Below are 17,463 nucleotides of genomic sequence, written 5' to 3'. Positions count from 1 at the left end.
TTGGGACATACTACATCTTTTTCTTGCATACTAAATCGTTTTTGGTAGTATTGGTCTTGGCATTCACAGGTAAAAAAAAATGGTAGTGTTGTTTGTGTCAGTTTTCTTCTCAGATAGTCTCTGATTTCAGTTATATTTTGGAACATTTTTATTAGGGAGAGATCCTGTAAACTATTCCTATATTATATAAATTAAACATGTTTCATTGTTCAAATTAAGGTGTCGAGACATGTTTTGGTAGCAGCTCCAAAATCAAATAATATCAGCTCTACTCAAGAGTCCAAGAGAGACAGACTTGACGTCAGAGTTGTTTTGCCTTTTTCTCACCTGGTTTGACAACATCTGTGACACCTCTCTGAAGCTATGGTTGTTGATAAGCCTGATTTTAGAAGTCTGTCTGGTCCCTCCTGCCCTTTGTGTGGTTATGCACGTCATAAAAGATCACATGAATGATTTGGGCTCAATGTAGTCCAACATACTGGACCTCTGGGCCAATTTACAGCAGGAAAGAAACATACTGACTAAAATACAGAAATGTCATGGAGTCCCATGGAATTACTTTACAATAAATGAAAATGACAAGAAACATGTAAAGGCTTTAGTGAGATAAAACACAGTTGACACATGATCACTAAGGGCTAACTGACTCATCCATGATGTTATATTTCCTCTGTCCAGCTTCATGGGACGATGAGAGTGGTGATGGAGCCTCTGCTGGGGGACATGCCTCTGATTGGAGCCCTGTCCGTCTTTTTTCCTCAAGAAACCAGTGAGTACCTCGACCTTACACCCCATAATCTGACTGTGACATCCCCAGCTGATAATTCTCTAAAATACTCTGAGAAAAAAAAAGCGAGTTCACCATTAAATTTCACTCTACAGTACATAATATTTTAACTGCAATTTTTGTAAAATCTGATTTTCACTTAGAGGATTTCTGTCTTTTGGAAGTTTTTCAGTTTTTAAAAATAATCTCTTTTGATACTATAGCCAAACTCTTGTGTATCAATTGAAGGAGGGTCACCGAGCATAGTGCCATGTTTGAAATTTGAAAAGGCTTTGTAAACAGTGATCATTTTAAAGAAGCATTTTGCAGAAGCACCAATCAAAAATTTTTGTGCAGTAACTTGCAGAAATGTTGTTGATAATGTGCTATTCTAAGTTTTGCCACTCATCACTTTAACATTGACATATACTGCATGGATTTACCTTATTATGATTCTGCTGGCACAGTAAAATTCTGCCACAGCATTTTCCTCTTGAGTTTTCCTGAATGCTGCACAGCCCCAGTCCTCCTTTATCAGTGCATTCCTTCTCTCTGACTGCTGTCTTCCTTCCTTTGCACCAACACATTTTATCTTTCCAGATTCAGGCTCTGATACTGTTACTCACATAAAAAGATTCCCGATCAAAAGCCTCAAACAGAGATGTGAAATTGTTCCACTTTCCTTCAAAACTGTATTTTCAGACTGAAAAATAAGTTTTAGAAGATGGAGGCATCAGTTACAACAGCATAAACACTCAGACTTGAGTGTTTTGTTTGAGCCAGCTAGGTGTCATCAGCTAATACTGTAAAAAAAATTAAAAAAATAAAGAAAAATTACATTTGAGATTTTATTCTAATCCTCGCTTCCAAAAACTGCTCATCTCCCACATGCAGGTCATCACCACAGAAGGTGTTGAGAGAATGATCATCATGTGGAGGTGTGGAGATCTCAGGCAGGTCTCTGCTGAGACAGAGCACATGTGATCAAATAAACATGTAGGAAGAGAAGGGAAATTTCTGAATGTGATCTTTTTTTGCAAAAGTTAAGATTTTTTTACTTCCTCGGTGTACAAGAAAACTTTTGCTTTTGTTATTTTTCTTTCTTTTAAATGCTTGTGTATCCCTTTTTATTAATCTGTGTCCCCTCTCTAAATTCTGGGTTTTTGTGGGTCCCTGAAGGCAGCGCAGGCGGAGTTCTCTGTATCCTTAGCAGCAGTTTGTGGCTTTTGGGGTGGATAAATGATCTGTTAACTTGTTAAGAGCTTCAGACCCCTGGAGGAGGAGCAGCTGTTTGTGAGTGAAAGCAAACTTTAAGAACAAACAGAATGAACGGTTAAGTTTCACCTTCAATGCACCTGAAGTGCTGCTGCTCCATCTGTACCCAGAGAGAGCTCTAACCCAAAGATATATAGGTTTCAACAGCGCTTCTGATGAATGGTCCAGCTCCAAAAGTAGAATATCTATTAGTGGTGGCAAATGTTTTAATTGTAATGAGCTGCCACAAACACATTTTTGGGAAGTCCTGCCTCTTGTACCACCAGCTATTCACAAATATGTGTTAATGTGTATCCTCTGCATCTGGGTGGCGTTTACTGATTTGCAGCTTTTAGGCGTTGTTGTTAGGTGAGTCAATGTAGCATCTTCCCATCCCACACCAGAAAGGACCTGACATCACTTTTATTATATCAGATATAAGCAATTTGTTTTATGGTGTAGTGTCCACTGGATTCTCAAATTCAATTTCCTTTGTAAAGTCTTTGAACAAAGTATTGCATTTATTGCTTTTTAGCTGTTTTTCCAGAAGGTTTGATGATAAACCAGGTACGGTACATCAAAAATCTGTACTTGGTTGATAGGTTGACAGTTGGTCCTGCCTGTATGGTGGCCTGTACAGTTAAAAGTAACTCTGAGGCTGGTTTTTTGATGTTGATGGATCTTTCAACTCGAGATACAACTCCAGTTTCCTGCTCGATTGTTGAACCATGTGGTTATTTCGGTTGTCTTAAATGACTTTAGTGACATTCAGTAAAAGTTTAATGTGCAACCTGCTGGAACGTTGTCATGGTAACTTCACTTGAGCTGGCTGGTAACCCTGGTGCATTTTTAGTGGTACGTTGTTGTGCTGCGTTGTTTTAGTGATGTCATTAGGTTCACATACTTGGTTTATCTGGTATGTGTTATTTGTACACCTTGCCATTATGGCTGCGAGAAACAGAATGAGGTTTAAACAAGGAGGACCTTTACCCTGAATGAAGAATGTGTTCAGCAAAACAGTTACCGAGTATCAAACCAAGTATCATCAGTGAGAAATCTGCATTAAGTTCTAAAGGAAATAAAAAATGATTAGTCAAGTAAACAAACATAAGATAAAAGAGCAAAATACACAACAGTCAGCCAAATGAAATTTAATATCATTTATCATGACAAAAAACAGTTCACCCCCAAGTCAAAAAAAAAAAAATCTCTCTTGCCTGTAGTGCTATTTATCAATCTTGCTTGTTTTGCTCAAAGTTAGAGATAACAGCAGTAGAGCTACAACTGCCAAGCATATCCCCGTGCCGAAGGAAGCACGCATCTACTAGGTGAGCTAGCAGTAGATGCACACTTAATTCTGCAAATTTGTACAGTTGGCAGTAGTTGATCAGTAGAGAGAAAATAGTTCCCTCAAGTAAGTGCTCACAATAAGGTGTGTGGATTATCTTGAGTAACTGGATCATGATTTCTGGAAAGAGACATTGCTTTTGAGTTTTTCAAATGTTCAAATGTTCAAAATGTTTTTTGGCACTTTGATTACAAGCCAAACGCCATGTAGTTCTACTATATTGGAGAGACGACAGACATCTCTATGTTACTCACACCAAAACAATCTACACTGATAAATAGCACCACAGGTAAGAGGAAAAATAAGTATTTTTAATTTTCGGGTGAACTGTCCCTTTAAGTTTGTTTTTACATTTAATGCCCATATTGAAAGCATTATTATATCTTATGTGCTGTTATTTCTAAGTGATAGTCATCATTTTCTGACATGAGTTGTTCTGTGAAATCCCCCACGCTGCTTTCATTATCTTCCTGTGCCTGCCTGGCAGCACGGCATTGTGGTCCACAGTGGTCTACATCTACAGCGCTAACTAGGCCACAGAAAGACACCCGCATACACACACACACACACACACACACACACACACACACACACACACACACACACACACACACACACACGCACACAAGGTCACATGTATATATGTACTGTATATTTAATTTGTCACATATCTATGCAGACATTAAGGCAGAGTATCATAAAGATTCAAGAGGGACAATTTCACACACCAGAATCCGTTAACATATCCTAAGAACCATCACAAGAGGATCTCTACAATTGTTTAACTGTTACAAAATTAATATGTGGAACAGAAAAACATGGAAGTCCACCAGGATGAAAGGATCAAGTTGCATTATGGGAAGTGAAGGATCCAGCATTTTAGGAACTGTACCAAGAATCATAAATTAAGATATCTCAGCCTGTGCCCCCCAATTTTTGATCGTTTTTGGCTTTTTTGTCACCTGTAAGTCCCCCAGTGTGTTTCCTGTAGATCTGACTGACAAAGGAAACGTGACTGATGTGTGGTCATTCACACAACTTTGTGCGGTCGTCAGCTCTCAGACAAGCTGAGCTCCAAACCGTCTGTTTTCCTGCTGGCTGGGGTTTGTTAAACTGGTTGTAGTTCTGCCTGTTAAGTGCAAACTGGTCAATATGAAATAATATCTAACAAGTATCCATTAGCTTGCTAACTCAACAAAATGATGCTAAAGCAGCAACAAAATACCTTATTTGCACAGCCATGTTCGCTTCCTCTGTCTCTCTCTGTCTCTCACACACACACACACACAGACACACACACACACACACACACACACACACAAAAAGCGGTTAACACACAAATGAAAGGCAGAAGTCCTGCTGCTCATAATATCCACGCTGCAGTCGGGAAATTGGAAGGAGTTTGTAAAATTACTGTCTGCGAGACTAAATCACAGGGAGCTGGAAGCAACCATGTTATCAAAACGACAAATCATTTAAGGTCGGAACATGCCTCGTCTTTCTAAAAAGAAGGAATTCTCAACATTTGTTCTCAACATTCTCAAAAAAAAGTAATTTGTTATAGAGGGGACAGGTTACTAAACAACATTACAGACAGGAGAGGCAAGAAAAAAACAACTCAAATGAGGAGTGATTTTTGCCTTTTGTGTGGGGTCAAGACAGACAGCATTATGTAACAGAGAGAGAGAACGAGAGACTCTTTAATGCTTTAAAAAATTTGAATAACCAGACTGCCTGAGGCTTTAGTGTCTGCACGATAAAGACATGTTAGTTTCTGCTTTGCTTGCACAGCACTGTTCAAAGAACAGGTGATGGACTTTTGCATTTTCTTTTTTTAAAATCTTATTTTAATTTCTAAAACGTAAATGGTATTTAGGGAGTGTTGTCAAAAAGATCAAAAAGTAGATCATAACAGGGATTTAAGATTTTATTGTAAGTGCTGTTTTGAGGTACTTGTACTACATGTACTTGTACAACGTGTATGTACTTCCATTTTCTGCTACTTTATGCTTCTCCAATACAGTTCATATGCAAAGATTCTAACTTTAATTACTCTTCGGATACAGATCGATAACACAACTTATCATAACTAAATCGATCATTTTGTAAAACTTTTTAAAGATGTATAAAGTATAAAGTAATCAAAATTGGTGCTTTTATCAGCTGCATTATCATGATGTGGTGAAGACATTAATTTCTCAGTGATTATAACTTGATTATATAATACATACATTCATACTTTAAATATAGTTTGATGCACACAATTCTGCTTTCGCTCGAGCAAAATTTTAAATGCAGGACTTTTACTTGGAACAGAGAATTTCTATACCATTTCAATGCTACTTTTACTTAAGTAAAATGTCAGAGTACTTTGTCCATCCCTGAACATGAATCTTGGGTTTAAAGTAATAACTTAATTAGAGAATAATATTTTTTAAAATGGGGAAAAAACCCTTAAGCATCTTAAGGATAAATAAAGTAAACAATGCAGGTGATTTTGCAGTTATTTGATTTATAGGTACACATGGTTATACACATGGCTCTCGCTCGTGTGTGTGTGTGTGTGTGTGTGTGTGTGTGTGTGTCCATGCACAGCTTTTCTGTAAATGCAGAGACATTTCAGCAGTTACATGCGTCACTTTCCTCATTGATCTTCATTTGCTTCAGCTCTAAAAACAGCTTCCAGCACTTGACATTTTAAGCCTCTTTTATAACCTTTTCCAAGTTTGCGGTCACTTGCAGTCTTTAACATACCGAGACAGACACACACACACACACACACACACACACACACACACACACACACACACACACACACACAAGCAGACACACAAACACAAACTCTCTCTGGCTCTTACTCGTAAACAGAAATTCCTACCTGACTATGCCAATGATTTGTTTTAAAACACTCTGACATCAGGTCATTCCACCTTAGGTCCACATATATGTTAACCTTGACAGCTGCCATGCGCCTCACTCTCCTTTTATGGTCTGTGGGCTGGTGTTATTTTGAGCTTGGTGTCTTCCCAACACGAGCCTGGCGATTGTCTTGTGAGCTAGACTGTTCAGTGTGAGTGACGATGATTAAACGCTGAGCTGCAGTCTGCTGCAGGAGCACTGCACGCTGGCTCACAGTGTAAAACAGATACTTCTACTCCTCAGCTCTGATTGATTTGTTTACTCTCTCCAAATCAAATCTTCCTTATTATCAGGACAGAGAGCCTCCCTGTCTCAGCCTGTCTCACTCAGGCCTGGTACTCACTGTTTGCCCGACCCACCACAGCTTCATCCAGACATCCCCATACTCTTAAAAACTTTGATTTTTTTCTCCTCGTGCTGACAAAAGGTGGTAGCAAGCAGTAACATTCAAAACTCCAGGCTTCTGTGTGCATGCTAGGTCCATGATTTTCTCCCGTCAGTGCTGCTCCTAGAACTGAAAGAGCTGTAGCTGCACTGTTACAAGGATTATTAATACTACAACTACCATGCTGCTGTTATAGTGATTCTTTTTAGTACTACTTTTACTGCTGTTACAGTCACCTGCTACTAACGCTTAGCATCCGCTATCACTGCTGCTTCAACTCCCACTTCTTTATCTGCTTTCAGAGATGATATGCCATGAGACTGAGTGTACCAGAGCAGCTTCTCCCTCGAATAAAAACAGTGCAATGCAGTTCATGGCATAAATATAAACAGTTTTAATGTTTTATGTAATGAACTGTTTAACACCCTTATGCATTACATTAAAAAAATCTTTTATAGATGTCTTGTTTTGTCCAAAAACCCAAAATCTAAATAAATAAAATAAAAACAATTGAATATAAGACAAGACAAAGAAAAACACCAACTACCACATTTGAGAAACTGGAACCATCAAATGTGACAACTTGTGCTGAAACAATAACATTTAGAATTAATCAGAATGCAGATTGATTTGCTGTTGATTGACTAATAAATTGATTAATTATTGCAGCAATTGTCTAATTTTTTTCATTTTTAATTACATTTTGCCTGGACAGCAGAGTTTTATGAAACCTCCAAAAATATGTTTTTATTCATACAAGAAGATTCAAGTGAAAATTGAGTTATTTCCAAATCTTATAATAATTTAGAGAAGACTTTATCCATATCACCATCTCATGCTACTGCTGTAGTTACTGGTACTGTTGGCATCACTTTTGGGCTTTAGTTATTTTGAGCTCGCCTCAGCGCTGGCAACAGCTGTGGCATTATGTTTTGGGGTTGTCCATACGTCATCTGTGCATCTGTCCGTCCACCAGACCCATTCTTGTAGACCTGATCTATGAAGATTACTGTGAGTCAGTTTCCTCAAACGTGACACAGATATCAATGATGAAGTGATAAAATATTGGTGATCAGAGGCAAAGTTACCATGACCTCACATAACTCAAGAATACATATGCTAATTATGACAATCACGTAAATGCATTATATGATGAAAATGTGAAGTGATGACTTCTTAAATGCAGAAAGTAAAAGGTCATAATTTATAACTCAACGTCAACAGAAGGGGAGACATTTGGTGAGATACTGAATTTGTGGCACTATTCTTGGGTGAAACTGTGTTGATTATGTAGATTTTCTGTGCTTCTGGGTTGTAGATCACTGTGACACATCAATGCTGAATATACAGCTTCTTTACAGCAACATTTGTATTTGAAGCAGTGTTAACCGTAATGTGTACATATGAGTCTGGACAGACATGGATGTAAACAGTAAACCACGAGGCAGTAATTCTAGTATAATTGCTATTTCAAAAACAGTTAGATGTCCTGTTCACGTACTTCTGTGTACTTTCATTCTGGGGCTGTTTTCCATATTTTGTGCTTTTAATGGCCATGGCTTTGGACATTGCATGGGTGCCCTCATACTTTTTACATATTGTACTAATACTGCCACTATTCCTCCTTAAATTAATGCTCCATCACCACTGCTACTTAACATGCTACTGCTGCTACTACAGCAGTTACTATATAATAATTGCTGCCTTTATTGTTCCAATAATGCAGTTGTTATCACCAGTGTTAGCTGCTATGACAGCAGCAATAACCACAATATTCAGCAGATGTTGGGCGTGTCAGGTTTGGGTGCTGTGATTCAGCCTTGCTTATTACTGCAGTGACTTGTGCGGAGGTTCCTGTCTGACAGACTCAGTGACTTCGTGTTAATTATGTGACTTCTTCCTCCACAATCTGGTCCCTCAGGTAACCCCATTGTATGCTGAAGTATATTAGCCTCATAACTGGGTTAGAAAAACAGGTTAAGCTCCTATTCTAAATATGAGAATCCTGGTTAACTTGGGAGGATTTTTCCTTTTCTGGAATCTGTATCTGATTGTCAAGAGCGTGTCACTGCCTGCAGTGTTGGGTTTCATCATCTGTGTAAACTGAGATTTCCACATCATTTTGGTTGTAATGCCAGCGAATACACTGTGGAGTGCAGCACCTCCTATAAGGGTTAACATTACGTTTCTTTATACTGTTCTTTCTGTACTTGAACAACTGTAAGACTCGGCCTCAAGGTCTGAAAAGTCAGTGTTGACAGCTTATTTTCAATAATCGATATGCTGGAAGGACTGTTGTGGTGAATTTCCGAGTCTATCTTTTAGACTTAATCACAGTTTAATATTTTTTATGGGCTTGTAATGATCTATCTGCATTCTTTCTAAAAAAAAAAAAAAACCAAAAAACTTTTGGATTTGCCAAGGTAAGAGGTTACTGAGTCATTAACATTTCATACAGCTGCGCGCGCACACACACACACACACACACACACACACACACACACACACACACACACACAAGGACAGTCACAGTAAAAAAAAAAAGTCAGTTCAAAGTTCAAAATGCAGGATGACTAACAGTTAATTTGCTGTTATTAATTCAAAATTAAACTTGCCTGCCTCATTTGCATCACAAATGAACAAATGACGCTTCAGTTGTAATGTGTTATGTTAAAAGACCAATATAGATAGTCTTTGAGTATTTTTAAAATCTCAGATCAATTGCTTATTTTTTAATTTTTTTTAGTTGTTTACATTGCCAAGTTAGTAAACCTTAAGTGTCTTTTTTACTAGCTTTTTTCCCCCTCCAAATTGATTCAGATACTGAAAAATGACTCCATCTAAGCTTAATTCAATTAAAGCAATACAAGGAGATGTTTATTACTGCAGTCAAAGCTCCCTTTTTTGTCAATCTCACCTTTTTTTTAATGGGTTTGTGTAGATTTTCGTCAAATCTACTGTAGCATATAACAGCTATTTATTTCTTAGTAATGCCGTTTCCAAAGTACTTTACCAAATATTTCCTGGCTGTACAAAGACTAACACAATCTGCCCGGCTCTATTGATTATTAGGTCAATTGAATTTCAAAGTTGGGCTCCTCAGTTCCTGCTGCTGCTCTGCTGACTCATCACGCCGTCAGTGAGGAGCTAATGTAAAGAAGACGAGCTCAGTGTGGGGAAACCTCAGAGAGCACTTGTTACAAAAGTCACAGAGATTGTTTAACACCAAAACTTATATTTTTCTGCTGTAGTTGAAAATTGTTACATTTATTATATGAAGGCGAAACTTTTTCCTCAAAGCATAATTAATTTAGGTTTTGACTGATTTGGGCTTTTTAATCAGATTGACCCGATTAATTGCAATTATTTAGTGCCAGTATTTTTTTCTTAATTCTAATCCAATAAAACTATACACGAAAAGACAAAATTTCCATCATTGGTTTGATAGTAAATTCTTCTCACATTTCTCAAAAATGATTACTTTATACATTGTGTATTTCCAGACAAAAATGACCCAAACCCAGGCACTGCTGAAATAAAGCTTAAAACTTAGGCTTAGTACTGTTTGAGAAATATCTTTTCACAGTTTCACCAGAAAACATTAGCTTGTAAATGATGTTGCTGCAGGAAATTTCTGGTCTTTGTGCAGCTGATTGTTTCCTTAAAAAAATGTGCTGTGGTGAGAAGAAAGGTCTGAAGTTGACTCTGAGTGTGTGCCTTTTCGTTAACGGAGCAGGAGATCAAGTTTTAGCTCTTAAGTAAACAACTCTTAATCATGTTTCTTCTCTTTACTTCAGTTGCTGGACATCAATTGGACAGGACTCACAAACATGCTGGACATTCCTGGTGTCAAGTAAGTAACTGCATGAAATGTGCTGTGGCTATTTTCAAGTCTCATGACTGTGATGTGTTTGTGTCTATTTGAATGTCTGTGTGTCATCAGTTGGCCTGTGCATTCATTGATTTTAATTGGTATTAATCAGTTTACTTTGCTGCATTAATCCGAGCAGCCACATCCTGAACACACACAAACAAACACACACGCAGACAGAGCTGCTCTCTGTAAAACAGCCAGCCCGTCCCCTGAGGAACTGTGTGAAGCCACCTGGCCATCATTATCAAAGGATTGTGTGTGTGTGTGTGTGTGTGTGTGTTTGTGTGTGTGTGTGTGTGTGTGTGTGTGTGTGTGTGTGTGTGTGTGTGTGTGTGTGTGCGTGCGTGCGTGCGTGCGTGCGTGCAGTGGAGACATGATGTCATTACTGTGCTTATTTTGTCTCCATGTGAACGTGCTCTTACACACTGTGTATATCCTATGTTTGGATCACAGTGCGCTATTTGCAGCACACATTGTGCACACACACACACACACACACACACATATACGTATTGGTCGCTTTGACCTTTGACCTCTGACCTCTCTGGAGCAGTCTGATGTCACTGTTTCTCATTATTTCCTACAAAAAATAACGCATAATGAGCAGTTATCATTGTGGATCATTATTCAGCTGTAATGCTCTTTAAAAGTCTATTTTCTGCTCTAGATTATTGCATTGTGGGAATATTTCAACCTCATATAAGACTGGATGAAAATATTATTATGGTTTCAGTGAGCCTTATTTTCCAATGCAAACATTGGGCACATTATGAGGACAATGAAATGACTTCAGAGTCGATGAATTCAGATTTCTCATTTAAATTACCTTACAGTGAAACTGCATAGTGCCAACAGAGTGCCATATTCAGTGTGACATATAGTTTCTCTCTGTGCAATCATTTTATATAATAATCACTTGTCATTGGAAATGTATTATCACGGAAACATCTAATCATTATTCATTCTTCTTACGCCACAAGTATTTTTACGAAAAACAAACAAAATTTATGTTTGCATTCTGTGTTACTCACCTTGAGGTCTAACAAAAGCAAATAATGTATTTTTCTCCTCCTAAAACACTTGCAAAGACAATTGTCCTCAAATATGTGAAACCAGAATCTTTTACATCCATGTTCGTCCGTGCAGTGCCATTAAAAAGGGACTCACACGGTATCTAACACTCTTTATACAAGCATGATTTAGCTCTTTTAAATTGGTTGACTGATTCTTTTTCTGACTCTCACTTCAAAACATATGCCTAAACTGAAAACATATTACAGTCTGAGCAGATGTTTTGGATGTAAATTTGTATGTATTTGACTCGTGCATTAAAATATTGTGTAGAAATGCAGTAAAAAGCTTAAATATTGTAACAAAAAAGTTTGCATATCGAAAAAAGAGAAGTTGCTCCTCTTACTCTTCTGAAGAAGACAAACTCTCACTTTTGCTCAACATTAGAGGCCTTACCATTACATAAGAAAGCCCCAAATCTAAAGAATTTAAATAATTGGTCAGTGATTTACTTTAAACCATTGTTGGTGTTTTTTAAACTTTGATATTGTCTGTCTTCAATATTGTAATCTTGCTGCGTCCATTAGAATATATTTGCATAATGTTACAGTATCTGATGGAAACACACGCTCATTAAAGCTTTGTTTGTTGTTGAAATTCAGCTATCTCACTTAAAATACTAATAGAAACATAAGTAGAGTCTTTAAAGCAGCAATCAGGAAAGCTTTTATGAACCTGGTATATTTTGGAATTACTGTTGCATTTCAGCATATAGTACAGAAAAGTCATTCTTGTGAGAAAATATCCCATGATTACTGCGAACCCTTAACAGTTGGAAAACTAAAAACATGCTGAGCACTTAGTGCTTTATGGAGCGTGCAGAAGCACATCCCTCCTGCATGGTATAATGACAAAATGAAGCCGGTGCTTTGAAGAGATCTTCCCAGTGGACACGCAGCCTGAGCGGTCTATCAGGCTCTCAGGCTCTCCTGCTGAAACCATCACATTAACCACTGGATCACAGAATGGATTATGACCTTTATTTTTCCCCGCTAAGTGTTGGTATTTATAGAAATGTCATTATGAAAGGAGAGCCTCTGCAGACGGAGATGTAATGTTGGGTGGATTAAAAGGAAACATTTCAAGACGGGATTTCTATCACTTCTGCATCAACCTTGATGAAGACACTGCAGCAACAAAGTTATAAAAATGCACAAAGACATTACAATGTCTCCATTGACAGGTATAGTGTACAAACAGTCCAAAAATCTGAAGCTATTCAGATTTAAAATCAGCAAATGTTTGGCTTTTTTTTTCTTTAAAGAAAAAGAACCAAAACAAGTATTTGATAATCAAAATACAGTAGTTGCCAGTTCATTTTCTGTAAGCTGATGAATCGATTAATCAACTAGCAGTTGCAGCTCTAAAAATGTCTTTGTAATCTGCATGTCAAATGCATTGCAAGGTGATATTGCTAACCAGAAAATAAGGGTACATGTCATGGATAATAGGTTTGTGTTTCCTTTGTGAGAATTGTTGGAGCTTAAGTGAAACCAGAACCCAGGGTCCTGTTCCAAAATTGAGAAAATCCCATTAAAATCCAGGTTGACTTGAATAGTATATACATTTCAATAAAACAGCTCCACAAATACAAAACCATACACATTTGGTTGTACCAGAGCCAAGAGCAGAGGCTACTAACACCATCATGCTAACATGCTAACAATGACACCGCTAACACTCTTTTGTTAAATAGGTATAATATTTAACATGTTCAGCATCATAGTTTTAAGTGTTAGATTGCTAATATTTGCTAATTAACACTTTTTTTTACAATCACCAACATCATTTTGTCCATTCTGAAGTCACATTTTTATAACCTCCATCTGACAAAAAACCCAATGTTCAAAACTTAGTATATAGTATATAGTATAATATAGTATAGTAACAACAGCAGCCCAAAAACTATATATAAAAACAGGACTTTTTCAGTTGATTGGTTCAGTATGGATAACAAACAACACAGAGGAGCTGAGAGCGATAAAAATAATGCGTGGAAAAGTGGACCATTGTGTGATGTCGGTGTGTTGCTGTGTTACAAGTTTAGAAAATTGTAATCGCAGTTGTAAAAAACCTGTAAAACAAAGCACTGCTGAGGCTGATGGGCTTGTCATTCGTTTTGCAGTTATTTTTCAAAAAAACAATTAGAGAAATGAAAATGTGACCTGATGATGACACTAGATTGAAGGTGAAACGATTGCCAAAGTTGTTACAGTTCATCCTGAGGGGAACATGACTGTGTGAACCAAGTTTCATGGCACTCCATGGTTGTTGAAGAATTTCACTGAAAACTAGAAATATGACCCTTATGGTGTCAGGAGCTCACCACAGACACAAGGTTATTTGTTGGTACAAGATTTCATTCCAGTCCATTCAATAATTATTGAGATATTTCAGTCTGGATCAGTATGGAAGAGCAACATAGAGCCAAGCAGCTAACTGAACATAACAAGTTAAACCTGACACTGTGACGTTCATTTTAAAAATCTGAGTCTCTCCTAGGTTTTTGTATGACTGTTTATATTTTTGATCCAATAGATTAAGTCCTAAAAGAAGATTGTTCACACCATGACAACACAGCCTGTAAGCCAATGTGCAGGTGCTGAACACCCCGTGCTGCAGAGAACTGTTACCACACTGCTGACTGTGTTCCTCCATACTGACCTGTTGCTATTTCCTGTTAGTTTACTGTTTGTTTTCAGCAGAGAAACTCACTGCGGTTTCCAAAAGACTCCGCCCTGTGAAATGTGGCTTTCCTTGTTTGACTAGTTTGAAGGAAAACACCAGAGTGTGTGTGTGTGTGTGTGTGTATGTGTGTGTCTGCACTGATCGAGTTGAAGACCTGCCCTTGCCCCACCCTCCTCGCTCTTCCTGTGTTGGTGTGAGTGTGCTCATTATTTCCTCAGTGATGATCGGTATTTGGCCCTGAAGAAGCAGGAAAACCTGAGGTCACCCTCAGGTGTTTAGTGAGTGAGCAGACCAGGAATCAGCTAAAATCAACTTTGCACTCATATGAAATTCTAATCTGGAACTGACCCGGGTTCAGCTGTTTCAGGGGGAATTTACTGATGTGGTGAAGCTGCAGCTGTTTTAATGCAGTTTGCTGCTGCCCTCTAGAGGAAATGAAGCAAAATATCAGCTAAGCATTGTCCATATCTGCCATGCAAAACTGTGCAAGCTGTATGGGCAACTTTATTATTCATTTTTTAAGTCTTACTAGTTAACAACAAGCCATACAACCTGTTTATCTGTTATACTCTGATTAGTGAAGGAAATCTATGCGGATAAGTCTTATGGATGGATTAGTCATATTCTTTTATTTTGAAAGTAATGGAAATTGGTTTTCTCAGAGGATCACTTTGCCCAAATCACACACAAATATTTTTTTTCTAATTCAGCCTCTTATGATAATATCTAACCATTCAAATAGAATTGTGGTTTCATCCACTCAATTTTTAATATTTTCACCAGTAACATTTCTGCATTTCTGTGTTTTATTTTCTAAATTTAACAATAGCAGCTGTCACCATAAAAAATGCTGACAGGGTTAGAGTAACAGTGTTTCGGTTAACACTGTCACCATTTTTTACAGGAACTATTTTTTTCAATATTGATAAATCTTACGATCACTACACTTTCTCTGGAATTTTAAACAGCCATAAACCCTGCTCATTTTGGTGATGTCGACAACTTTTGGATGGACTGCCATAAACTTTGCCCACAGATTAAAACACAGCCACGGTATAACTGTTTAAACAAAATTAATCTTACGTCTGCGAAATGTCTGAGAAATGCTGAGAATTTTCAAGTGATGTTTTTTTTTCTTGAAACGGTTAAGATATTCTGCTTTAATACCATGTATGACAAAGAAAAGCACCAGTTTTTTTCCCCACCATCTTCGCTAAAGAAAAACACACAAAAATAATTAATTGATTATTAAAAGGGTATACCAATGATTTTTTTCATGTCCCCAAATAATCAGCTGAATTTGGAAGCTCAAGAATAGTACAAATTAAAAATGCAGTACACCGAATTTTGTGTCCAGAATAACATTAACACTGTTACTCATTTTTAGCTGCACAAAATTAATTCCATACAGCACCTTTTAAGATTGTATGGCTAGATACAACTTAGAGCTGAGAAGTTAAAGTTCAACTCTCACTCTACCTGAACACATCTGTATCTGCCAAATTTGGAGCAATACATTTATATTCGCATGAGATATTTCTGTTTGTGTTTACTCTGTCAGATTTAAATGAAAAACACACACACCTTTCAGAATTTAACAGCTATCTTAAACATGTACCCTTTCAACCCTGGGCATGTGGCATGCACGTGTGACTTTCCTTCTAACTCATACCACACTACTGCTGCAGTATCCCGTGTCAGGCTGCCCTAACACCAGCTGTGATTGCAGCACAGGGTTGAGTGAGTCTCAGCATACATGCTGGTTGTTTCCTGTTAGGATCAGTCACGAAGCTGCAGCCCTCGTCTTTCAACATGCATGTATCCTTTATAAATAGTGTCTGTAACCGGAGAGGAGTGTGTTGTATGTGTCAGTGCGCACTTGTTGATACACGTGTGTGTGTGTGTGTGTGTTTTGAGCATGTGCAAAGCTGGTCTGTAAATATACAGACAGCTGCAGATTTGAAGCCAAAGCTAGAGATTTTCTGTTGTCGCCTTCTCTGGCTTTTCATTCGTAGTATTTGCATCTCCTTTTTTTTTTTTTTTTTTTTTTTGCATATATTGTTATTGTTTTTCATGTTTTAAGATGATTTTTTTTTTTTATAATTCTCCATCTCTCTGTCTTTTTACCATCTCCACTGTCTCCCTCCACTCTTCATCCCTCTATCTCTCCTTTTCCATCCACCTCTCTCAGTGGTTTGTGTGACAACATCATCCAGGACATCATTTACAGCTTCGTGGTCCTGCCCAACCGCATCACCATCCCTCTGGTGGGAGAGACCCAGCTGGCCCAGCTACGCTTCCCCATGCCCAAGGTAACACACACACACACACACACACACACACAAAAGGGAAATAATCATCTGGTGCATTTCTAGTTGTTGATAACAGTTCATTTTTTGATTAAAAAAAACAAACACATCCCAAACTTTGCTTTTATCATTAATGTCTGAACTTATAGTAAATCATACAAAAATGCCCCTTGAAACAGGACCCACACAAAGCTGTTGGACTGTTCATCACCAGTTTTATTAGTCCTAAGTTAATAGTCAACGCCTGAATTTGATTTGACATCTAGCCCAGGTGCAGTAAAGTCAAATTAAAGTTATTTATTTAACCCATATAAAATCAAAGATGGTGCGTCTGTTCTTCCTGTCTTTTTTCCTCCCTCCTCTCCTGGTCCAGACTCATCTCACGCTCTCTGTTACTTGTCTGTCTCCTCAGGGCGTCCTGAGGATCCACTTCATCGAGGCCCAGGACCTGCTGGGTAAAGACAAGTTCCTAGGGGGGCTCATTAAAGGCAAGTCAGACCCGTACGGAGTCATCCAGGTCGGGACCCAGCTCTTCCAGAGCAAAGTCATCCACGAGACCGTCCACCCGAAATGGAACGAAGTGTACGAGGTGAGCGGCGCGGTCTCACAGAGCTGGCATCAGTCTAGATTAAAGTGGGAGGAAATTTGAGAGTCCATGTTTTTTTTTTTTCATTAATATTTTCCTATTTTTAAACAAGCTTTATTTCATTTTGGCCTCATGCATCCAATGATACATACATTTAACATAAATGAATACATCCCATAAATAAATAATGTTCCTACCTGCAGAGAAGTAAAGTGATAGCACTTTTAACAGCTTCGTGTGTACAATTTGTTTATTTGTATTTG

The 17,463-nt window shown here is 37.9% G+C and overlaps 1 protein-coding gene across 1 annotated transcript in view; it reads left to right on the top strand.

Annotated features, from left to right (window-relative positions):
* Positions 1-17,463, top strand: part of esyt2a (extended synaptotagmin-like protein 2a) — a 59,675-nt gene that overhangs the window by 23,878 nt on the left and 18,334 nt on the right. Inside the window, 5 exon segments of the mRNA XM_042497791.1 lie at positions 679-750; positions 752-769; positions 10,470-10,525; positions 16,497-16,617; positions 17,027-17,203. Coding sequence (XP_042353725.1) covers positions 679-750; positions 752-769; positions 10,470-10,525; positions 16,497-16,617; positions 17,027-17,203 — 444 coding nt within the window.

Source organism: Plectropomus leopardus, chromosome 12 (assembly GCF_008729295.1).
Source record: "Plectropomus leopardus isolate mb chromosome 12, YSFRI_Pleo_2.0, whole genome shotgun sequence".
In the NCBI taxonomy this organism is placed as follows: domain Eukaryota; kingdom Metazoa; phylum Chordata; class Actinopteri; order Perciformes; family Serranidae; genus Plectropomus; species Plectropomus leopardus.
Note: the sequence above shows the minus strand (reverse complement) of the source record. Positions and strands in the feature narration are given on the sequence as shown.